Here is a 26,718-nt window from a genome sequence, read left to right on the forward strand (position 1 = left end):
ACTAAAAGTTTAGGTCCTGTGTATTTTAGGTATTTAATAATTCTTCATTGTTGCTGATTAATCAATTAGTTAAATTATGAATTTACCTACAGTGGGTAAGGAGTTTTATGTGCCGTATGTTGGCAGTTAAGAACTTATCTCACTGTGCAGCTGTCACTGTTTGTGTGTGTATGTGCTGTTTGCTCTACATTTCTGGACAGCTGCAGTACAACTGTTCTCTTTTGGTTGAAACGCACAGTTATGGTGTCTGTTATTTCCTTTCACCACTGCATATTCTTATCTAGCTATTATCCTGTCTGCATCGTGTCTGCCATTCTCAAATATTTGTCATGCTGGAAACATGTTTCTTCATTGTCTGGTACTGCCTCTGTGGCACTATGTTTGAGAATGCACTCAGTTGTGACAGGTTGTCGTCAGACACAAATCGCTGTCAGACCTAAAGCCCATTTATAAAAGAAATTGTGCTCGGTGGTTTAGCATCTCCAGCAGAGACTAACACCCTGTATACAAACTACTAATTAAATTCTGCCCAGTGTTTGACTGTTGACCACATCAAAGTACGACTGAATTTTATCCTTTACATTAACAATTACATCTAATATGTTGCTGCCTCTCTCTGTGTCTGTTTGTCACTCGGCTGTCATTACATAGAAATGCGCACTTCAGGGAGCATAAAAAGGAGCTGCATGCTCACTGTGTAAACATGCAGTGCTTGAAATGCATTATGATGGTAAAGAACCATTCCATGCAGGAATAAATGAGTCATTTCCATAGCTCTGCATATTTCTACCAGCACAGTTTATACTGGTTAAACTGCCCTTTGTGACTGTGTAGAATCAATATTGAAATGCAGAACAATTCAAACAAAACAAAAAAACAAGCATGGATCTTTACAAGCCATTTAGTCTTAAATTCAACAAATGTCAGTTAATTTTTGTAATCCAAGAAGAACAAATCTTTTTTCCCTTGCCTCAGGGGCTTTGTATAAATGAGTGTAGACAATAGATCAATATGTGTAGATATTATGTAGATCAATATGTGTAGACATATCAGAATCAGAAAAAAACAAAACAGCAATTCAATGCTCTGAGATTAAAAATGACTTGAAAAGTATTTATCCATACTCGATGGAGGAGAAATAAGTTTGCAGTGAAATTAAAAATAAATGCGAAAATGAAAGGCTTGTAAAGAACGCCTAAATAATGACTATATAATATCAGATTTAAACCAGCTTTCAAATAGTTTGTAGGCTCTTGTGGTACAGTGAAAACATGTTGTTTGACACCTTGTTTTGAATTAACATGCATGTCTATGCATGTATGTATCAAGGGCTATCATTACCACTAATAAAAAAAAAAAAAAAGAATCCTAGGCTATGGAATTAAGTGAACAACTTGATTCTACAGAAAGTCCAGAGCCTAAAGATGCTGTGACCGACCATCAGTGTAGTTCAGGATTCAGCCTTTGAAATCTTGACCTTCACTCTGAATCAATACAATTTGTCTAACTGATATTATTCATAGTATATGCACCTATGTCTAGTTTACCATGCTTTTTGTATTCTCACATTATTACTTTGGCCTTGACCAATTTTGCAAAGAATACGTTTTCACGATGAAAAAAAAAATCAAGAAATAAAACACAGCTCTGCAGCCAAATCGCCTTCGAGTTATCTTTAAACAAAACACATCTCTCTTTCTTCTTCTTTTTTTTTTTTTTTAAACAAATATGAATGTGTTTGAACTAGTGAACAGGAAACATGCAGAGTAAAAGCAATAAAGACATTTCCATTATCTTTGAAAACTATCAAATACATAATTGATAAACCGTGAAAAGTTTTTGGACTGTGAGAAAAAACAGGTCTCCCTACAGTTATGTCAAACATGGTGACATTAGTATTCTGTGGAGAATGAAGTTGGAACTTCTCCCTGTAAATAAATGAGCACCTTCAAGCTCTCAGTGAAGAACAGCAAACTCTGCTGCTGTGAGTCTTATATCCGTTGTTGTTGCTGCTCCAGAGGATATGCTGTTGTGTCGACTTTCTAGACTTATACAATTCGTGGAGCCAGCAAGAAGTTGGTGCTTATAGCATGAGTATTTCATATATTTTATTCATATATTAACTCATATTTTTTGTAAATAAATCCAATGTAAACCAAACCAACCATCATGATATATCTTCTAGCATATAATAAACACCACATGAACATATTAACAAGGTTAAAAACTTGTTTTTTTTTTTTACCAGAGGGGGTCTTTTAAGGATTTGCTGGTATTGGTAATAGGCTCCCTAATTTAATCCGTAAATAAATGATTGAAGTTACAAGAGGCTAGGGGGGAACACCAAAGTACTGCACATAAGAAACAACATTACTCGAGGTGGGCTGGAAGTTTGTGTGAGAGTAGTACCGCATGAATTGACCTTAGGGTCATTAAAATCAATCTTAACACCGTTAATGTGCTCAGTTATTCTCTGGAATCTACCTGTGCAAGGACAACTAATTGAGTGTCCAAATCCATGAGCAGGAGTGATCCTCTGGGGACACAGTTGGATAATGAGTTCTGAAATCTTTCCCTCATAATTTAAGTGCCTGGTGAAGCACAAGAGAGACCATTCACAATATTGAACTGATCCTCAGAAATCCCTCATGTATGTGAAACACACATGTTTTAACATCACTATCAGTTTGTGTTATTAGCTTGCCATGAGGAATGTGTTTTGCTTTGAGGATATGGTAATACAATAATGCTTTTGTTCTGTGCTTTACTAAGAGGGAGAGGCTGTAAATGTGATCTTTTAAGTGTTTAAATTGGAGCGGCAATAAAGATATCTGGTTCCTCCTTGGTAAATCTCCAGAAGACTAATGTGCGCACTCATTTTTCATCTTCCACTGACTCCTCTATCTCTAATAAAGATATGGCAGGATTTATTGTAGTCTCACTATTAGCACTTGCTGCTACTGTAACATTTAAGAGTCACTGAGAGGCAAATTAGGATATGTTAAGGGTCGGCTTGAAAATATTGTGCTTGCAGTTTTCCTGTCTGATGTCCTCAGGTTGTAGGTGGTTAGCTGTATTTGGTATTTGACTGCATACTATTTGTTTGCATTCTTCATAAGTTCAGTACTTTTACTTTTTATAAACTATTTTGTTACATAATCAACAAATCAAATAAAAATCATGTTAGTCAGGTACCAAAAATAATGAAAACAATCAAACAACAAACTGTTTTTTGGCTCCTTCTGCAACATTATTAGTAGCATTAGTTTAATTAAATACTAAACTGAAGAACCCACTGACTCACTCATTCTTGTTGAAATAATGAGCTTCTGTGAAACACATAGACTGGTTTCACTTTTAAGACTGGGGCAAGTTAGCTCAAGCAATCAATTAGCTCGTCATTTAGCTATCTACCAAACCTAAGAAATGTTATGTCACAAACAAACCAGGTGTTCTGACCTTGGTTGTACAATCAGTTATTAAACAAACAACTACTGAAACTCTTGAGAGCCAGGCTGAAGGTCGACTGGACACTACAGTGACTCACTGTCGCCTCTTAACGCACAAACTGGTATTACAAGATGGAACTTAATTCTTACAGTGAACCTTTGATTCTCCATAGAGAAAAGTTGTTCAAAGGTTTGAACTAAAATGGCTCTTCCCTGTACTTTATTCCACTGTGTTCACTCCATTCATTGAGGACAGAGATGATGTAATCAAAGACAAAACTCAGCAGTTCCCTTTACCACTTAAAACAACCCATAAAACCCTTCCTATACGTGTGCCCGCATGTGATGTGCCCCATTTCTTTACAATATCTTCGGTACTTGAAGACCCTGCTAATTACCTTTCAAGGAGCTGGTATTGATTCAATTAAAGATAAAACATACAGAAAATGGAGGAGAAACAGCAGCTCAATCAAAAGTTTTAATGAGCTAATAAGGCCACTTTTTTGGTGAATTAGTATGTATCATGTAAAATCATTTTAAGGCACTTTATTAAAAATAGTGTTTCATTTAAATCTGCTGTAAATGATAAATATGAATTTTTCATGAAGGTGAAACTGAAGTTGCTAGTGGACAAACATGTGTTAAAACATAATGTCAAGTACATGCTGAATAGTGCCTTTGTTTAAAATTGTTCTACTGCTTAGTATTGCACCGAGGTCACTGGGATTATTCGCGACTCGTCAGATTCAGCCATGTTTTCAAAGTTGTCAAAGTCCAAGTCATGCAGGATACTCTTAATGTCTGCGGGCCTGATGGCTGTATAATGTCTGCATGCACAGAGTTTGTGGCCTTTCCAGTCCCTCAGTCCATCTAAATGGAAGCCTACCTGAGGGTCAAAATAGTTTCCTTATGGCAGCTACTTATTCTTTGAGACTGCTCATTCCTGTCACCCCTGCAAAATTTCATTTAGGATCACAATAGTGTGGTTAATATAAGAATTTTTTTTTTTTTTTTTATCCATGACACATTCAAGATTTCCCTCTCTGCAGGTGCCCCCTAAACTTTGGGAAATAAGAGGAATTCATTGCAAACTAGCAAACAGCAATCAATAACCAAGTTTCGGTGCAGACTAATAACTGAACCGCTCCCACTTCAAGAAGGAGACGAGGGCTGAAAGCTGACAGCTCAAAGTTACGGCTGTCTGTGTTACTTTGCTTGAGTGTGTGATATATTTTTGGCATAAAAACTAAATCTGGTCAGAAAACCTGAAACTTGTCTGTTTCTCCAATTTATCACTAAAACTAAAACTAAACCTGAATAAGCCAAAAAAAATATTCTGTTATCCTTGTTTTTGCAAAATCATCACATAAGTGAAAAAAAAAACCAGACAAATGGTGTAGTAGTTTTGATCCATTCATTGTATAACGAACATCTAAAACAAACTGCTGCTTAGTCATAGGTATGTGCCACTGTAATCATGAATATGTGTGTTATAGATACATGCATTTTAGCTGTAAAACTAACACAAATCTAAGGCATGGTGCGTCAGGATTACAGGGCACATCATCCAAAGGAATGTGGTTAAAGGAGGCTTTTATAACATTATAACATTTTGATGAAACAAATGCATGCAACTACTCTCAAGTTGTTGGTGGGGATTCGCAGAGGCTGTGTACACATGAACAGTATGTGGGATTGAACCTGACTCTTAAATTAAGAAAAATTGCTTGCCTGTTAAAAAGTTATAATTGTCAATTAGACATGGAAAATGATCTGATTATTTTGCTGTGATAGTGTCTTGGACTGTAAGGGTTCTTTTCAAAAGGGGTCACTGCTCCCGATCTGGGTGTAGGCTATGTATTACCAACAACGGGGCGGACTGTCTTAGAAATCCAGTCAACTACTGAGAAACATACGCCTGGTTGCAGCGGGTTAATTCACTCACAGTGTGTAGGATGTGCAGAGAGTGCGCTCTGCCATGCAGCCAGTCCCAACTAAACCTTTTTGAAACGCAGATTTGAATGCAACTTGTTGACGTCTCTCTAATCTCCCACGGAGCAGGGTGGATCGCATCAGCACCGAGCCCCCGTGTCTCCCCCCGGAGGCTAATTGTTCCAGGAGTCAACCCACAACGAGCTGCGTCCTGGTGCATCAGACGGAGCTCCGCCGGCACAACACTTTTTTTTTTTTTTTCACACTTTTTACACATTCTGGTGACTGAACTCTGGAGAAAAAAAAACAACGGCGTTTTTGCAGTTACTGTCATGAGGTCTTTTCGACATCAAAATATCATCGTCAAGTCGCTCAAGTTTGCGGGACAACTGAGGATGAACGCTGCCAACAGGACCGAGTCCACTATGCTTACAAACAGACACGCACGCTCGACCTTTTAGATGGAATGTGAAACACTCTCAACACTTACAGCAGTCACATCTACCGAAGCTGGTACGCTTTGAATGTAACCAATCTGCACTCCGTTTGTTTGTACTGGACGTGCGTAAATGAAGAACGGAGCTGTAGGGATTCCCTGGTTGCTTTTGTGCTCGCTTTTATCAAAAAGAAGGAGAGAATATCACCAAACGAGAGAAAAATATGGTAAGTTTAATAATCTAATCTTTATTGAATCCTCTCCGCGGGTAGACGAGGGTTTGGTTACTATTACGCACGGATTTCAGGGCGCGGAACAGATGATGTGGAGACAACAGTGGAGTATAAGGTTTTTGCAAAAGAAAGCTCACCTAAATATCACAGGTAAAAAATAGGTACCTAAGAATTTTTTTTTTTTTTTTTAATAATTCATGCAGTTAGGATGCAACGTAGTGTGATAAGGTCACTTGTGATCATCACTGGAAGGACTATTTGGTGACACCGTTGGGGATGAAGATGTTACAAAGTACAGGGTATGAAAAGGTCAAAACCTACACAATTTATTCACAACATATGGGTGCCTATGCAGAAATATAAAGAGCTTCACATTGGTGTCAAAATGTGTGAGACATGGGGGGACACAAACATAAAACCTGCATGCAGCCCCAGTGTGTCAAAACGGATTTACAGACTGAGTAAACAGGAGAATGGTGACCTCAAAGGGGGATATAACAATGTTTACAGGTAAAAGTTACCCAGATTTTTTTTTCTCATCAAGGTCACTGATTACATCTCAGTAAAACTTTACAGATCTGCCCTTTAGCTGTCCCTCTTACCTTAAACATCACTTAGTAGTTTCTGTTGGAATAATGGAGGTTACACAGGCTTTTTACAGCTGTTTAAACCTCTGGGTAAAGCTATGGGGATAAGCTGAGGGCTGAAGGTTATGAGTTAAGCTTGTTCATTTTCAAAATAAGGCATAAACTGTATGCCAGAGGTTTCAGACAGAAGGCAATATTTTACTGATGGTGATGCTGATAATATACTGAAGGTGTCTACATCCAACACAGCACAGCTGTGACATATGCAGCTGAATTAATTAAACAAATGTAGGGAAGGAGAGTGGAATGATACTGATTACCGTTCACCACCATGAGGCTGGTACATATGTTTGGGGGAGACATTTACAAAACACATGGTAATTTTGTTTTGCATACTGTGGAAGAATGCAAATTATTAAGATTTCAATATGATCTCAAGAATTATGGAAAATGTATAATTCTTTAGCCCCTCTCTGTCTGATTTGAAGAAGAAATTGAAATATCTGAATAACAAGAGAAGACTCTTCTTTTGCCATTAGCTGGTGAGGAAGAGGTGAGCAGCCCAGGCATTAAGTCCATTTCAAGTTGTAAAAAAATAGACCTGTCCTCTGTGCTCTCAAGCTTTTCAGAAACCCACTCTGGGTTGTCTTCGCAGAGAGAGTGTTGCATTTGAGATTTAAGTAGCTCACTGATATGAGGAGCAAAATGAAAGAGAATCAACTCCACACTGCTCCGATGAAAAGTATTTTTTCAGCACACAATGTCCATCCATTAGGCTGGGAAAGACACACACATGCCCCCCTCCTACACACACACACACACACACACACACACACACACACACACACACACACACACACACACACACACACACAAGTGGAGTTTCCTCTCTCACTCTCACACTGACACCCTTTTCTCCCACATCCTTTCACACTTAATAGGGACTACACAAACACACTCAAAGATGTACACACACACATGCACGCACGCACACCAGCACTCACGTGCACTTTAACTATCAGGGTGTGATTGAAGACAGAGAACTGAATTGACTATCTATTTAAAAAACAGAAACTCCTGTTTATATCCACACCATACTTAATGATAACACATAATTAAGAAAAAAAAATGGAAGCAATGAATGTTGGTTTATAGTTTTGAAAATGTAATTTTCTTAAACAATGATCTTCTTCTCAGTTATCAGAGAGCATATCACAGAGGACTCATTTGTAGTGTAAAAATTCTGATTTAATAATTAATGTAGGAACAGGCAATTCATCCCTGATACTTTTCAAGGGTGCATCACATGGGCATTGAAGAATAGCTCTCTTGTAATATCTTACATGTAGGCTATTGGAAATAAAACAAATTAAAATAAATATGTTGGTCTCTACTCCTCACTTGCCTGGAGTCTTTTTGTGCCTACAGACTATTGACCTAAAACAGAAATGGCCAATTTGACTTTATCATGAATATCTTGCACTTGTCTTAAGGGACCTATACAGGTCAGAGGGTTTTCTCTGCAGTATTACAATAGTACAGTATATAAATTTAGTCGTCACAGCAGTGACGGCTAAATTTCCCCACTAAGGATTAATAAAGTCTAAAGTCTAAGTGGACAATATATGCAATCAGGTGTGTAGTACTGGCCATCGGGATAACGAGACAATTCCCAGTGGGCCAGCTGCATTGCTTTAGCAGTGCTGTCCGTCTCTTTATGTGCCTGCCATTTATTCACAGTGTGCATGACAGTGAGCTGTGTATACATGTTGTGAGACAAGGCTCTGGTCTAGAACAAAACATTTTTCCAAGTACACCTCTGTATGCAGCCAACTGGATTCTTGTACCAAAAATGTGTCCGCTTGAAAAATGTAAAAGTCAGCCAGGCAGCTTTTTTTTTTTTTTATACAGATCATGGAGCTAACAATAGCACCATCATTTCTCTAACTACAGCTGATAATATCAACAATTGTCGTTTCAGCCGACAAATTCAGTGACCACTAACGACAAATGAAAAGTCTCCTTTTGTCTACCTCTGTTTGAAATCGACAACTCATTCTTTCAAAAATGCCGATGAATATTGAGAGGTAAACACGCTGTTACTGTAAACTGTGTATTTGCTGTCCAAGAGTAGAAAGGTATAGCAACAGTTACTAAGGGAGACAAAGCATTGCCAACGGTCAATCTTGACTCATACAATAGAATTGAAGGTCAGTGTAGAAACACAAATAGCCTATTCCTTCAGTGTAATTCACAGGCGGTACAATAGAGCAAAGTCTTAATGTTATTGCGTGTTTGCTTGTGTCTGGCACTGCATGGCAGGAAATGCATGCGACTCAAGACCTGGAGGTAATTGTCTTGACAGAGAGAAGACGACGTATTGAGCTATACAGCTTTGTTCCACAATTTTTACTATTTGTTACTTTTTAATTTAACGTGTCACTTTTTGGGGGATTCACCAAGATGTTAGACAGCAAAGGTACAAAAATAATTGAGAAAATTGAACAGTATCATCACTACATTATCTGTCTTGCAGTCAGCTGTTTACACTACTGTGCAGCACATGAATTGGCTGAGTTGTGGCAACACGACAGAGCAGATGGTGGGGCAGTTTACCGTTCAGCTGTAAAACACTCCTTCCTGGGAACATATCTGTGCCGCAACTCTTTGAAGATTCAGCGAGAGCTGTATTCGTGTGGTGATTGTTTCAGCACCAAAGAACCGTCCATACCAGACTAATGATCAGGAGATAGTGAAAGTGCCATTCGGAAGATGAGACGAGCGCTGACACCGTTCTCATTAACTGGCTCAACCGCTGACATGAGAGAGCGCTAACTACTGGCAGAAAAACTGGATTTCCTAAACTCGGTGAGAAACTATCAGTCGGTCAGCCTGGAAGCGGGTCTCAGTCGAGCAAAAATTTATAACCCAATGTGTTCATGTGCTACTGCTGTAACAACACACAAAGCAAACAGATGGGAAGCTGTAGCCACTGCCCTCCAGTGAAAGTAAGATCAAGTAAACGAGATAAACACGCGACACGGATCAAGGAAGTGTCACAGTGCCAGTAACATCATCCACGCGTTCCTGCAGCATTTCACTGAGCTGTATAATATTAGTGTTATTAAGCTTCATGGAAAATGTATCTAATGTGTAATGCACCTATTTGAACTAATGAGTTGAGTTGCGTCAGGACCTGTCTGAGTCGTGGTTGCATGTGACTGATCGAGTGATCACATTGGTCACATCACATCACTAGGTTGGCGGTAATTAATCAGCATTGACATGGTTTTTACATGCTGAGAAATAGTTTAAGGAAACAGACCGATCAGTCACAGCGAGGTGCTGATGTGTGAGGAGAAAATTGCACACAACACCAGGATGAAGTCAGTTTGATAGTCTCCAGCAGGCTAGCGAGAGTCTTCATCACGCTGATGTTTCAACTTCAATCAGTTCAATAGCTGTGATTAGAACGGGAGCCTTTTTTTCTTTTGGAAACTCTGTGATTGCAGATCTCAGGCAAAAAAAAAAAAATCAAACTCCTACAGTAAGTTGCTTACTTTCTCCTATTTATAATTATCCAAACCCCAAATCCAATATTAATCTTGTTTTATGGTGAATTTGTATTGAATGTTTAAAGCTACTGCACAGTATTTTTTTTTAGATATGTTGTACAAATAAACATCTGTTACATTAAAGCTCTTTCTAAATGAGTTCATATAAATCACTCTGTATTTCACAATATGCAGAATTTGTTTCATCCAGTGTCTGGTGAGACATTCATGCGCTGGCCGGATGAATGCAAACTGGGCATGCTTTATAGGCAGAGGATGCACACCAGAGACGCCATAGAGCCAGCTTTCGGTTTTGCCCTCTGATGACTTGAATGGAGATGAAATATTTCAATCATGTGGGTTTCCAAATACTATTGGAGCAAAATGATCAAATTCTGATGACCATTCTGGGGGGCTGTGAACCTTTCTATGTCATATTACCACTATTTATCCACAATGTATCCACCGTTTTACAGACGCAACTATGGCAATGGAGTAGGCTGTGATGGAGTCTGTGACATAAGCACATTTCGATGGAGTTTTTGTAATTACTATTACAAGGGGGAGAAAAAAAGTTCTGCACCGTAAATTTAAGTTATCAATTTCTGTTTCAAAATATGAAGTTCACTTGAGGACTATCCATTTGCAAATGCGAATGTGTACACAAATGCACACATTATGTTCTACGCAGACCAGTTCATCCATCTCAGTCTGCCAGTAAATCAAGACATGCTTCGCTTCTTTCATCAAATCGTCATGTCAGTTTTTCTGCTGCTGAGTTTCCGCTTTACACTGGAATTAAAACAATCCAGACAACTGAGAGTGTATCAGTGGTAATCCCATTGGATTTACAGGCAGGATTATTCACAAGGGATTGGACTCAGTGTGAAAAGCTGTTTTTCACTCACCAAATGGCATGCCTCTGTCAGTCTCTCCTCTGTTTTTTCATCATTGTTTCAGCAAAGGCGTCGATGCACCACATTGTACCGTCTCAGCTAATCGTGTTTTGTTCTTATTCAGATTTTAACCTGAGACCAAAGGCTTGTCTGTTTTCAGTCATCTTCTTGCACTTCCTCAATTCACACTCTTTTCTGCTATTCTCTTTCCTCTCTCTCATTTTATTCCCCTTATCTGTTGGTCTCAATTTATTTTTTAATTGCTGTATCCCTCCACCTCTGACTAATCTGCAGTCAGGCTAGCCACATAATTACAGTTGAATCCTGAGATTGGGCCCTCCAGATGAAAGTTGTAATTATAGATCATGACAATTTGTCACTTACCATGAAAGTGACAGCAGGGGTCATGTCTGAATCCATATGAGCCTGTGCTCCTCTCTCATAGCAGCAGCTTCTCAGACCATTAGTGGTCAATGTTTCAAGATTGACTACTTGTTGAAAGATGCCTGTTTCCATTACGAGGAGGCAGTTGAGGGAGGTAGCTGTGTTGCATTACCCGCGAGTCTGTAATATGTTCACTGACAGCCCAGCCTGTAAGGACAATGTCAGAGGAGTGGAAAATACCACAAGAAAGAAAAACGCAGGGGGTTAAATTTTATAACGCATAATGCAAATCAATCTGTTGTGCAGAATTTGTCTCTTTGTCCAAGCCATAATATAGTACCTATAGCATGAGTAGGGGCAAAAAAAAAAAAGCATATTAGCATTAGCATTGTTAGCATTTTTTCACTAGTTTTCAGGTTGCAATTACTTACAAAAAAGCAGAGTTATATTTTAAAATGGTCAAAGGCACTATTTAAGGTCAGGACAAGAAACAAATGTTTGTTTGTGTGGTCCAGTAGTCCAGTAGCCAGACATTCATTTGACTTAATTCCTTAATGATACCGAGATTAATATTCTATTCAGCATAACATTGTCATTGTGTCTTGTCAGTTCAGTTAGTTGTTTTTTTAAAACTTTTATATTAGCTGCTTCAGAGTGTTTATGCAGGTTATGTTAAATTGCTCCCTTTATTTTTGTCAAAGTGCTCTGATGATATTGTTTACAGGTGAACTGTTGTTATTTTGTGAATGTTTTGGACCGGTAACGCCACCATACAAAGTTGTTTGTTAATTTCACTGACCTTAAAAACTGTGATTCAAAATTTTCTTTACTCTTTGGTCTCCTTTTTGTGAATGAAAATTTCCCATAAACAGTGCAGAACATCTAAATTTAACCGACAAAAAGCTATGAAATCCCATTCATTTCCCCCTCCTCCTGAACAAGTGGCTCTCATTAGGCTAAAACCAGCTATTTACAATAAATGTGCATATTTAATTAATTTAATAATGTTGGTGACTTGGTGACCCCTTATGATTAAAAATGCAAAACTATTCTTGCATGAGGCCCAGTTAGTGCACTATTATATATCAAGAGAGCTCAGAAATAGGTGCCGTGTTTGAGCGTTAGAATAATGCAGGTTTATAATGTAAAATAAATCAGTGACGATGAACTTAAATTCAAAGTACTTCCAATTGTATGCTCTCATCCCGTCATTATGATGTTTTTTTTTTTAAATACGGTGTTTAAATGTGTGTGCCTGTGTTTAAAGCTGTAGGTTGAAAGGTCACAGGTGAAGGTTGGCATTTGATACATATCTGAACTTAGCCAACATCAGTGGAGATGGTTATGATCTTTTGTATATAACAGTGAGGTTTCTAGGACTGTGCATCTTTTCTCGAGTTCCATTTTCGACCACACACTGAACACAGAGTTGGTAGCTCCTCTTTGAAATGTTTACAGCAGCCAATTGTGTTAATTGACAGCCCCATCATTCTGTCAGAAACTTGATTCGAATTTTGTTCAACACTTCTTTCAAATTCAAGACGTCAGAGTTTCTGTTCTTTTACAAATAGGCGTACACACATTTCCTCTGGGGAAAATGTGCTACATTGATCCATCCAGCTTAATTGACAATAAAAATCCATACACCAACTCCATGGAGGTTACAGCTGTTTGTTTTGTACTCAACAACTAACCACTACTGTTCCTCTGCCGCAATATACAAAACTGGTTAAAGATACAAGTAATGTCAGATAGCAGTTTCTTCGTATGGCACATTTTAAACACAAGACCATTTCAAAGTGCTTCACATAAGGCATAGAAATTTCATGAGAAAACATTGAAAATTCAAACAAAGAGGAAAATAAAAAGATAATGGTGTAATAAGGAATATAGTTTCAATCTAGTTACAGAGTACATTATTTGATAAAAAACACAAAAGTGTGTGTCTATCTATGTATTTATCTGTCATGCACTAGTACTTTAAGCTCTTTTCAAAACGATAATTGATCAGTGCATCTTTAATGGCGTCTTCAAACTGGCATGTCTGTGAACACGAGTATTGAGTATTGCTGCTTCTTAACAAGCTTTCTGAATTAATTTAAGCCCTGTTTTCTAACGTCAGTAAATACTGTCTTATCGTTTAACTCAAAACCCCACCGGTTTGTGCATTGGGCACAAGCCGTACAGTGAGTTGGAAACATCTTCTGCACTATCCGCTGCACGAGCTGCCCCGAGATCTAATCAGCCCACAGTGAACGTCTCTGTTGAGACCACTCCACACCGGATCTGCTCCTGCTGGAGCTGCAGCCTCAGCTCATCCTCCTCACAACATGCACAGCGCTGCAGGGCTCAGTTTTTGATCCAATTTAAGCGTACTTGCTAACCCTCGGCTATCCGAATCTCAACGTTTTATTTTACTGCCACGTTCATGATTGCTAAAGACCTGTCTCTGTATTATCTGAAGTGTGGGCATTAGATGTCATTGAAGTCATTCATTTTGGCACTTAAGAGGAAGAAAGAGTCTGATCAAAAGATGATCTTGGTTGCAGAAGACTGAGACTCCTTAAGAAAACAAATCAACCTTCCTCCGACAAAACTGATCCGGCAGTCTTTCCTGGACATAGTTTACAACACATTTAAACTGGCTTTAGTATTCACCAGTGGCGGTTGCCTCTTATTCCCTGTCTTCATTATTATTTATTTCTACATCATGTGTTCCATAGAATATGTCTCACTGTACGACATGCGTTCAAAAACTTTAGCATGTACGCTTGAGCTTTTTGATTTTGCCTTGTATTTATAAGCAGTTTGTGCATTCTTATTTTCAGTTATGGGCTATCTATATTGTTCTCACTATTTGTATCATCAGTTTCTGTCAATATGTAAAAATGAATCCTCTGGGAAGCTTTCCTTTTGTCCTCTTCAGTGCTCTTTACTAGTGCTCTTGTCAAACATCCGCTGTTGTCTCCTGTAAGGATCACTGTTTCACAACCTCTAGTGAATCACTGCACCTTCACTTTTATGACTCACACGCACACTCAAACATGAAAGATGAAGATAAAAGTACTCCTGTTTGACATCATCTGCTGATATGAATTCCTCCTGCAGTTATTTCTCACATAAACACACATCAAATTTAGATTTACGAATATTACTCCTCAGTGCCCCCCTTCCAAAGCTTGTTCTTTTTTTTGTGTGTGTTTGTTTGGCAAAATTTGGTTGGCTGTTGGCATCTTATAAGTTTATGTAATTTTAGCAACAAACAAAGGTTATCGTTATTTGTTTTCATCCCTGCAAAATACTTCCGACTCTATGTGGTTTTGGTTTCTGTTAGAGATGGCCCCTTTTGTGAACTTTAAATGAGGCTCAATGACTTTCTACCTGACTAGCCCACAGAAACTGATTGAGAGAGAGCATGAGTGGGCAAACTTGTTTTATGTAATGTTTTGTAATTATGCGTTTTTAGCAGAGATTCATGATTCTCAACCTCACTCTTAACTCTGTGTTGTAGCATGAAGCTTGTATTTGACATATTTGAAATTTTAATACTATTCTATTCTAATAGTTAACACATTACATGTAATAAAATGCCGTAGTTACCTAACTAACTGCCTCTGCTCAGAATAGTTTTTCATTGTCAGTGGCAGAGTATGTCATTCCTGTCCTGGATTCAAACGGCATCCATGTGCATTTGGGTTTTGCAGGAAACTAGACAAAATTTGGAAGACAAAGGGCTAGAAAATGAACATATTGGATGGAATTGGTTTTCACAGGATTAAGAATTCAGTCAATATAACATGTTAGTAAAAAAAAGCTTAAGCCTCGGGTAGAAATCCACCCAAGGCAAGGTTTTGTTGTGAGTGTAACCCACCAATAATGTAAAAGTAACACTCACACGGGGTCAAAACAAACCATGGTTGTGCACAAAATGGCGAAAACAGGAGGAAACATCCTCTTTTGTATTTTTGACAGAGTGGCTGCTCAAAGTGTTTCAAATAATTGAATAATTTTGAACTGAACCCTTGGATGTATTATTAACACACATATTCACATACTACTCCACCACCAGATTCCACTAAATCCTTCACACAGCTAGTTTAGTGTGTAAGATTAGATGGTCCTCTTTAGATACTTAAATAGACATGGTTTGCTTAGGCTAGACAAAGCCTGCGAGTGTTGGTGAAGCCAACAGTGAGGGAAAGAAAATTTACAGACATTAGTTAGCGTCTGAAACAACGACCCCAATTTTATCTTTTGATTTGCTAATACATAGTTAGCATAGTTTATCATCTCCCCAGATTGAAACCAGATTTTATTTGTACTGTCTGGTTTTCTCCATCTCCTCTCACACACACACATTTACACACAGCTGTAAAAGATCATCTCGGCATCAGCGCACCTCAGGCCCACTCTCAATGAAGGGCCTCTCAGGTGTCCTAGATTTGCAGTGGACCTGTTCCACTTTCAAAGGGCCATGTGTATACAGTGAAGAGTGTAGAGTGGTGAAACATTACATTGTGGGAAGGTTGTCTGTGCAGTAGTAGTCTTTGATGTGCTAGAAGAGTTTATTTTGGGCAGAGATGAGGAGAAGAAAAGATGTCAGAGTCTTTTGTTTAATCCTGTTTTAACATGCTGTTAAGTAACCTGGTAAAATGAGTAATTTAGGGGACTTTCATTAACAGAAAAAAAACCATAATTTTCCTTCTAAGAGGCTAAACTGTCCTGACTTCTTCAATTTGTTCCCTTCCTATCGGCTTACAGAAGAGCTGAGATTATCCTTCTCAGCCTCCATAATGAGTCCTAAGGTTTGAAGAGAACATGATCACTGTACCACTGGCTAACTGCACTCCCTTTCACACTGTGCAATACATTTTCTAGAACTGGAATCGTTCACCATAAATCAACACACACAAACCTGTGAAGCCCCTCCAGTGCCAGTTCCTTTGAGAATTAACAGTTTGGTATTTCACATTTGTGTTTGTGCTTTCATTTCTCTCTCTCTCTCTCTGTGTGTGTGTGTGTGTGTGTGTGTGTGTGTGTGTGTGTGTGTGTGTGTGTGTGTGTGTGTGTGTGCGCGTGCGTGCGTGCGTGTGTGCGTGCGTGCGTGCGGGTGGGTGGCTGGAAGGTGGTGAAGATGGGGCATGTATGTGTGTTTGTACATGCCAATGCTTCTGCACACGTGCAGCCCACGCAGCTTGACAAAAACACCTACTCTGCATGCTCTCAGGAACCTGCAAACATCAGAAATATGATAAACCCTCGAGAAATAATGCAATTTCATTTGCTATTTTCCTGAATTGCAGCACAACATGCCAGCAGTTTGCTATTCATACATGCCAGCCATTCATTAAATGTGCTTCCATTATTGTGCACAGCCATAATGTTATTGCTGTAGGTGAATTTGATTTTATAGCTGGGATGCCCATTTACCAATTGTCTGTTTTGATTGTTTTCACTTTAACCTTTTGGTCCTACTTTGGCATCTAACAGTTCTGACGTCCCGTTGACTGTTCAAACGTTGCTACTACTCTATATTTTATAGTTTAATTTTCTCACAGACAATGAAGCCCAGATAGCTATAATTCAGTATTTGAATGGCACTAAGCACAATGCATTGTAAAATGTACTTCAGTTGCTCAATCAAACAGCAGCATCCTGGATTTCCACTGTAATGAGAATCAAAATGAGCCGGAGGCATTGGCAGCGCACACCCGGCTAGGAGACAGTTAAAAGGCAGTTCATCTGTTTGCATTTAATGAACAAAGATAACTGTTTGAAGCCAAGGACAAAGGTTTGGTTTCAGAAATGGCTGCAGGGAGCATAACATATATATTTCCTGATTTATATACATTTAAATTAATTGAGCAAATGTGCTTTCCATAATAATAGTAGTATAACATGAACATGGATGTAAAACTGTTGTTTATACACTAACCCTACTGCAAAGACAACTGTACTATACTATATTATCTTTGATGAACTGATGTTCAGTTCAGACATCTAGCATTTAATAGAGCCTAGCTGATCTTGGACTTTTCAGGCCAATACTGATATCAGTAAAGAGATTATAATATTGAAATATGAACCAAATTGTAATTATTAAACACTGCTGGTGCAGGATATTTGACAGTTTAACAATCAACTTCCTAGCGCAAAATGACATCAGTGCATGACATGACATGACAGGGAATGCAATAATTATAAATAACAAATATAGCAACTTCTATTTGCCCGAGCATCTTTATTTGCATTATGTTCTTTAAAAAATATTTTGTATCGTACATATATATACAACACATTCTTCAATACCAAGATAGCTGGTAATCAGTAATAAATTGGCCACCCAATAAATACAAGAAAAATATAGATCTAATAGTTTTTCTAACCTGAAAAACTAATTTTAAAATGTTCTTTTAGCCCCAAGGAGTTTCTGCAAGTATTCCTGCATACAGCCCCACCAACTTCAGTACTCACACAACAAGCTATCACTCAGTCATGCTTCTTGTTTTGAGGTCGCAGCAGGCTACTAATCACAGCTGAGTCTAACAAGCATATCAACATGTTAATCAACTCGGTTCATCTCTAATCTGGATTGTGGTGATGGGAGAATAAGAGGATGATTTTCAGAGAGACTTAAGTATGATAATGAACCTGCAACAAATTTGAGCTGCAACTCAAAAGATACCCTGACTACTGCGCTCCACATTCATCCTCTGTCTCCGTTGATGTAAACTACCATCCACTGCCCCCATGCGCACAAAGCACATCCATGCTCACCAACCATTTAGTGCACGTTTGAGTAAACACCAGACATTGGCTGACAGCGGAGGTAGGGATTGTTCTACCTCCTCTGACCTAAATCAATTAGTCTATCTCCACTGGGGCCATGCAGTGTTTGCAGACCTGCTAGGTTTGGAGGGTATTTCTGTTTCACCCAGAAGAGCAAACAGGCTGCCACACAAGCTGCAGCATCTGCTTGGATTTGGCCCAAAACTGAAAGGAATGAATTGGATTTGCAGTGAATGGCAAGGGCTGCTATGGGGCGGTCTGGGCAGGGATGTGATGAGCTCTTCCAGTAAACTAAACATTGTTTTTGCATGTTTCTGTGATGATTTTGCTTTGTTGTAGTAACTTCCTTTATTTTAGGATGATAAATAAACACCTTAGAGGCCTGGGCCATGACTCCCTTTATTAGATCTTCAATTTCAAATCCAGATGTAGACATAATATATTTCACACAAACAGTTTGCAGCCCATTTTAGGAAAGGCCTGTTCTCTCATCCATTCATTATAAACCTCATTAACTCATTGGGCTGTAACCAGACCCTTAATAAGCCTTGTCCATGACTTGTTTGATGTGTAAACAGATAACGTGTTCAGTCATCTATCAAACATTCTACTGCACGTGTGTGTGTGTGTGTGTGTGTGTGTGTGTGTGTGTGTGTGTGTGTGTGTGTGTGTGTGTGTGTGTGTGTGTGTGTGTGTGTGTGTGTGTGTGTGTGTGTGTGTGTGTGTGTGTGTGTGTGTGTGTGTGTGTGTGTGTGTGTGTCAAATGATATGCAACAGAAACATATTAAAGTATGGCAGCTTGCAACAGGGACGAGTGAATGAATAACTCAGTCCTATCCACAACAATCTTCTTGCCAGGTCTCTACAGTATGTGGTGCATTTAATATTACACCAGTAAGACTGAGCGTTATTACCACTCAGTGTTCTCATCAGTCTCTTCTCTACTGATGCAATGAAGTGTGAGTGGAAAGTAGTCATGCTGTGTCAGCTGTGTGATGCTACAGCCATCAGCAATTACATCTATCGCTGATACATCTGCACATGTTTTGTTTGTGATATTTTATGCGTACAAGAATATCAACAATAATGTAACTTGTGCGTCATGGATGACATGGCTGCACTTGCATAGAAGTCCAATAAGTTGAAAACAAGCTTGTCTCTCTATTGAATCAGGCCACTGTTGTTGCTGTTCATTGTGTTAATGTGTACTTGCTGTGAAGTGCCACCACTGAATGGTGATGACATGTGATACGTGCATGTGCAGCAAAGTTGATGTGACCATTTTAACGATTCGATCTGACCATTTTAACAGTGGTTGCATAGTGATGGATCGGATATGAATCAGATCTTACACCATAAATGCAAATGGCCCAGATCTGATGAGGAAAGAAATCTGATTTGGTCTGTTCACATATCTGCAAAAAGCTCTGATTTAAGACAGTTATAGGCAAAATTCTGAATGTATTTTGTAGCCTAAAGATCAAAATAATGTGGCCTTCAATTAATTACAATTCTTTTTTCAATGTGCTTCTCAAAAACTTTTCTGATTTTTTTTTCTGTAAGTTAAGTTTGATCAAGGCAGAAAATCAAAAAGATTCAGAACACTTAACTCTGATTACTCAATTCAATGTCTTTGGTTGCAAAACGTATGCCCAGGTGTTACTTGAATTATATTGAATGATGTTGCAGTGAAGATCAGTAGGGCTCAATTTAACCACAGTTTGTGTGTTTGAGTCTGTTTTTATGTTGAGGAGGGTATGATCAGTACTCTGTGCCCTTTTCTTTGCTGATGAACAAGTATGTACAGGAGGGCAGCTTGTAGTCGACTACCCTCGGCCATTTGAATGTCATGGTGCGCTCTTTCAGCAGGACAAAGCAGGGACAAAGCATATGCTTTTATACCGTATGATGCAAGGCAGCTTTGTATTAATAATTTCTACAATTAAAGGTTAACGTTTTATGTTCTGTTGGTTTTCATTAACAAAGTATAAATGTGTCACATCTATCCCAGGGCTACATTTGTCCCTGCTGAACAGGTCGGGGGGAAAAAATTGACATTACTCTTAGTCCAGCAGTTCATAGGATAACTACAGCATATTATCCTTTTAAGTGCTCTATGTTAACAGGTATGAGACTCCACTTTAAAGCAAACAGTTTGTTTCCCTCTAAGTGTTGTTTGGAGATATGGTGGCTGTTGTCCTGCTACAGCTTTTGTTGAAATTTTGTTAGATTGGCACCATCAAACGTGCTGTTGAACTGGACTCTAATTGGATATGTTGACCCTGGGCGACTGATAATTGTGTAGGAATTAAGAAAATATTATGAACTGTTTCGGTTTTTGCAAAAGCAGGAAGACCGAAGAACAGGTTAGAGCCAGTGCAACTAAACTTTAGCTGTCCAGATTGTTCCTGAGAACAATGCTAGCTGAGGAAGCTCCAGGAAGCCTATATTGGGTTGTTGGTCCACTGCTTTGGTCCAGTCCATAATATCTCATCAAATATTAAATGGATTGCCATGGAATTTGGTACAGTCATTCATGGTCCTTAGAGGATGAATCCTGCTGTCTTTGTCTTTGGCTATCCCCTGCATTTTTCTCTAACGCCACCATGAGGTTAAGATTTGTGATTTTATTGAAATGTCTTAATAAAAATTGGATGGATTGGTTTGGTATTTTGTCAGGACATTTTCATGTTCCCCTTAACAAATCTGATGTCCTGTATGTTAGTATCACCTCAAAACAACACTGTGTCAGAACAGCTTCGTAAACCTGCTGGGATGGTAGCAGACTTTTCCACTGAGTATAAGCTGTAAACATTTATTTTGTGTGTTTTCAAATTACTGCACTAAGGTCACACGACTGTTTTCATCTACTACTTAATATTCCTATTTGCACAGTAATCACCATCAAGAGCCCAGCTGCCAATCAACCCCTCAATTAATAGGTGATTTGCCAAGTTGCATCAGGAACAAACATACACTCGGAAATCAGTGTTGACACTTATAATGTGCTGGATGTGAAGAATGTGTTACATGTGAAAAGGCAAACAGTTATAATTACTGTGGCAGCTTTGTTAATATTCTATCACTTCGTAAATGTGAGACAAAAGAAATAGTCATTTCAATCAAATTAATGATTAAAATCAAAGGAATTTCTCTCCCTAATCCATTCCTGTTTTAATTTTATAAAATTAACTTCTTATGCAAACTTAAATCAAGATTTTTCAGGGGATGTGTGACTTTTTACGCAATGATTTGACAAAAAATGTCATCTTAACATCACTCATATTGTAAGTGGTCAGTATTCATGATTGCTCAGCCATAATAAATTAAAGCAAAACTAAAATATAGATGGAAATCAGGAAGAGGGGATGTTTTATGTGGTGATTAACAGTAATTTGAAGTGGCCATCCCCTCTGGGACATATTTCCACATTTCAGTTTCTATCTCTTTCTCTCTGTTCTTGAAAGTGGCTAGTCATCCTTTGATAATGTTCTGTTTTTTACCTGAAGGCAACATGATCGGTTTCTTGTTGTACCACTGTGCTCCAATTTACAATCAATACCACATTCACAATATTGCAAATAGAAAAGGAAACACTTCATTGAGTATTAACAGATTCTATTGAGTAAAATATTCATTTGTGCCACAATTGTTAGCCCGACAATGATTGGTATTGTTTGCTTTTATGTTTAGAATTGAAATTAAAGACTTAGGCAAAGAGCTTGTGTTGCAAATAGTTTCATGTAATTCAATAAGCAAAGCCAACTGGTTGTTGTTATTTAACTTTGCTATTGTATTTTATGTTTGCTTCTCTTAGAGATGTCAATGCAATCTTATACCGAATACCATAAATCAGCAAGTGTGTGGGTGTTAAGTCTTAATACATTAATGTATTAAGTCATAATGCTCCTTTTACAGATCAAGGTTGAGTTGACAGTTTGTTCAGGTGCATCTATTGCACCTAATGTGTAGGCGAGGTCATGTGGGTGGTTTGTATATTTGATTGTGATTTCATGTCTACAATATGTGGGAGGGGCTGATGGTAAAATGAATGACTATAACCTATTTTCTGTCCTTTTTTTCTCTCATTTGTCTCATGCAGGATGAAAACGCCTCAGAGGAAGCTGGATGAAAGTCTGACTAAACCTTATCATCTGTATGGGCACTACAACTCAATGTTTATCAGAGAGGCATTGCTGTGAAGAAGAGCTGCTAATACACAGGAATGTAATGCTGGGAACCTCAAGAAAATATTCTCTCATAATGGGATTTCAGCAAACTTGTACATAATTGCTAAAAGCCCCATGGATATTTAACGATTATCTATGCGCAGACTTTATAACTAGACTCGTCCCTTGCCTGATTTTGATGTTCATCATGTAATTGTAGTGTTTTGGCTTCTCCACATCATCAGAAACACCAGGCACAGCCACATCTCAGTAAAAAAAAAAAAGACAATAAGCAGACCTTTGTATCTGTTGTTATCATCTTCCTACATGCAGCTCCACGCTTAGCTTTATTGAAAAAGAGGAGCCCATTAAAGCATTTGATAGATTGGGAAGCTTGGTCTGAAGGTGTGGCTGCTGGCTGGCTGCTGGTTGGAGATGAGATAAGAGCGTTGGGAAGAAAGAAAAGACGTGCCTGTCTGACAGCAGCCGAATACAAATTAGGATTTGGCTTTTCTGCAGCTACGTCGGTGAAACGAATCAATATTGGAGAAGTGAAATGGACAAATTAGTCTGTGATTGAAGCCAACACATGATTGGGATCATTAGTTGTGAGATGAAATGAGGGAATTAGGTGTTTGCTAAAGGTTGATATGAAATTATTTCTCACCAATAAGGATGGAAAATAAAGGAAAACGTCTTGGTTTCTGAAAGAAAGATAAAAGACAAGCATCTGCATTTGTTGCAGCCAAAACCAACAGTGCCCACCACAATACAGCCTTGTTCGAAAACCATGCCTCAACTGATCCACGTACAGTTTTAGGCTGTGGCGATGAAGATGGTCTAAACCTTACAGAAAAGAGGGTTTAAAGGAGCAGAGGCGAGATGGAGTTGGATAACAGCTCAGTGGACTACTTCACCAGTAACTTTACAGAAATTCCCGACACCACTACAGCTCCGCCTTGGAGTGAGACCACACTTCTCAGCTTCCAGGTCTCCCTGTATGTGGTCTTAGCCATCGTTACACTGGCTACTATGCTTTCAAATGCTTTTGTCATTGCCACCATCTTTCTGACCAGGAAGCTCCACACACCTGCTAACTTCCTGATTGGCTCTCTCGCCGTCACAGACCTGCTGGTGTCTATCTTAGTCATGCCAATTAGCATCGTCTACACTGTCAGCAAGACCTGGTCGCTGGGGCAGATTGTTTGTGACATCTGGCTGTCGTCTGACATCACGTTCTGCACAGCCTCCATCTTGCACCTGTGTGTGATCGCATTGGACCGCTACTGGGCCATCACAGACGCGCTGGAGTATTCAAAACGCCGCACCATGCGCCGGGCAGCGATCATGGTTGGGGTGGTGTGGGTGATCTCGATATCAATTTCCTTGCCTCCGCTTTTCTGGCGGCAGGCCAAAGCCCACGAGGAGCTGACAGAATGTTTGGTGAACACAGATCAGATCTCTTACACCCTATACTCCACCTTTGGCGCTTTCTACGTTCCCACAGTGCTTCTCGTCATCCTCTACGGACGGATTTATGTTGCTGCCCGCTCCCGCATTTTCAAGACGCCATCGGCGTCTGGGAAGCGTTTCACCACAGCGCAGCTCATCCAGACCTCCGCAGGCTCCTCTCTGTGTTCTCTTAATTCAGCCTCCCATCAGGAAGCACACCTACACTCTGGAGGCGGTGGGGGAGAAGGGGGAGGATCGCCTCTGTTCATGAACAGTGTGAAAGTGAAGCTGGCAGACAGCGTGCTGGAACGGAAACGTCTGTGTGCAGCCCGGGAGAGGAAAGCGACCAAGACACTGGGCATCATCCTGGGCGCCTTCATTGTCTGTTGGCTCCCGTTCTTTGTCGGCACGCTCGTCATGGTCATATGCAAAGACTGCTGGTTTGATCCAGTGCTCTTTGATATATTTACGTGGCTGGGATACCTGAACTCTCTGATCAATCCTGTCATCTACACCGTATTCAATGATGAGTTCAAGCAAGCTTTCCAAAAACTCATTAAATTCAGACGCTTCACCTGAAAAACCTGCACTGGAATAAAACTGGCATCTCCAGGAAATAAGGAAGTGAAAAGGACAAAGAAAAACAAGTTTATGGACGATAATGATAGTCGAACTACTGTACTTTATAATGTCTCATCTTATAAACACATGCTAAATGTGATATTTTCTTTTTACATCAAACAGATCCGAGCCATAGATCTTTAGATACCAAGAGTATATCCATCATATAGACGTATGCATGCATTCTGAAAAAGACAAAATCTTCTCCCCCGAGAATTGTGGGACTTCAATCTTCATAAAAAGACAAATAAAGGGGGGTTTGAAGTGTATTTCATGTCACAGGGACATTGCTGTTATTTCTCGGACTAAAGCAAAGATTCTCAACAAACAAGGACAAGTGCAACTGTGTGGAAAGTGTAAACTCAGAGTGACTGGATGTAATCCAGCAGAAAGGAAAAGCCATGAAATATATGTTGTCTTAATCTCTGTCATATTGTATGCTGCTGCTCCCATATAATGTTTCTGTGGTACAGTAAAGTACTTAGAAAGATGACAAACTCTAAAGCCTCAGTACACTGTCTCCACATATACAATTGTACGTGTGTGTGTGTGTGTGTGTGTGTGTGTGTGTGTGTGTGTGTGTGTGTGTGTGTGTGTGTGTGTGTGTGTGTGTGTGTGTGTGTGTGTGTGTGTGTGTGTGTGTGTGTGTGTGTGTGTGTGTGAAGGAACTATTGTCAAGTGTATGACATTTTTCAAGTTATTTTCCAGTGACGCAAGTCTCGTCATTATGGAGACTGAAATGGAAACAACATTTCCACTCTGAATAATAAGTGACACACAATGCCACAGCAACGCATTATTCCTTCTTACTAGAATCCTTACAAAATAATAATCTACTCAAGCAAAAGGAATACAGCAAATGATCAATGAGTCCTGGATACTGAAGATAATAATTAAGTGTTTTCTTAATACTTATTTTACCTTCATGTGTCTTACGCAGATTCTATGTACTTGCAGTAAAATGGTTAACATAAAAAGGTTATTGATAGCTCATGGCTTATAATATATTAAATGGGCCATATATCATTGTGGATATATTGTGATAACTGTGAATGTGTTTTTAAATTACGTTTTTTTTTTTAAATATGTAACAGGAAAAAGGAAATGCCATCAATATGAACAATATGGTTAAAAAAAATAATAATTAAATTTAAAAAAAAAAAATCAGAATTCACCAGTGAGGGAATAAAAACATTTGACAAAATATGTTTTTGGGAGAAAATCAATCAAAGCAACAATTTTTTTTTTTAAACTAACCGAATTACGTTATCAAAGTAATAATAAAAGGCCTTATTGTTGGTAAGTGGAGAAATATGTAACTTTATATGCTAAAGCTAGATTTTGTCTTTTATCTGATTTATTTTTTACAGGCCTGATTTTCATCATTGATTTGCATTCTTAACACTTTTCTTTAATGCATTACGTTAATCTGCAAAATGAACAAAAAAGGAGTCAGACACTGGAGGCTGGGTAACCTTCTCATGTTTGTGTTTTCAGGCAGGAACACAGTTGTGGTCAAAGTTCAGTCTCTGCCAGTTGCAGTAAAGACAGTATGCTGCGGGCATCAGTTCAGTGGACTGGTGACAAGCAACTTGCATGACTTGTGTGACCTTGATATGTATTTGACGGTTGTGTTTCTCTGTTCAGTCAAATAGGATGTGTAAAATGATGAAAACGGCAAAGATACTACACTATAAAATGCCCAGTGTTTGGCTCATATTCAGATAGGCGCAGCTCTGTTTGTACCAGTGACTCGCTCCACACGTGCGCCAGACTAGAGTCTACCATCTCCACCTCTAAAACAACAATACAGGGCGACCTTATTGGCCTTCATGTGTCTCTGCCATCAATTTTTCATGTCCGTCTCTCAGAGTGCCAGCTACATGAACACATCTTTGTGGTACCATAACCTCTTTATTTGTTTACATTTCCTAAGAGTACTGCGGTTGAATTTTCAGCCCATCGTACTGCCGAGTATGACTCTCTTACAAACTGAATAAGACATTACCATTACAGCGGACAAATGTATTTTTAATAAGTTGATTTGATTTTTTTACGGTAAAGCAAAGCCATTTCCATAATGGTGCAATAAGAACGTAATTTTTTTAAGCTGCAACAACAGACTGTTTTCCAATCAACAGCAGAAACAAGCTATAGAGACGACACTGACATACAGTATTATAACCTCTCAGTCTGATGCCAAAAGGTACAGCAGA

The 26,718-nt window shown here is 38.9% G+C and overlaps 1 protein-coding gene across 1 annotated transcript; it reads left to right on the forward strand.

Moving 5' to 3' along the window:
• Positions 1 to 5,422: 5,422 nt before the first annotated feature.
• Positions 5,423 to 26,718, forward strand: htr1d (5-hydroxytryptamine (serotonin) receptor 1D, G protein-coupled). The gene is made up of 2 exons (XM_069720433.1): positions 5,423 to 6,044; positions 22,363 to 26,718. The coding sequence occupies exon 2, from the start codon at positions 23,312 to 23,314 to the stop codon at positions 24,458 to 24,460; it is 1,149 nt and encodes a 382-aa protein (XP_069576534.1). The 5' UTR covers positions 5,423 to 6,044; positions 22,363 to 23,311; the 3' UTR covers positions 24,461 to 26,718.

The sequence above is a fragment of the Brachyistius frenatus genome, unplaced genomic scaffold (genome assembly GCF_029030835.1).
Source record: "Brachyistius frenatus isolate BFR_SWC_R1_liver_20210118 unplaced genomic scaffold, ASM2903083v1 Contig_240, whole genome shotgun sequence".
Taxonomy (NCBI): Eukaryota; Metazoa; Chordata; class Actinopteri; family Embiotocidae; genus Brachyistius; species Brachyistius frenatus.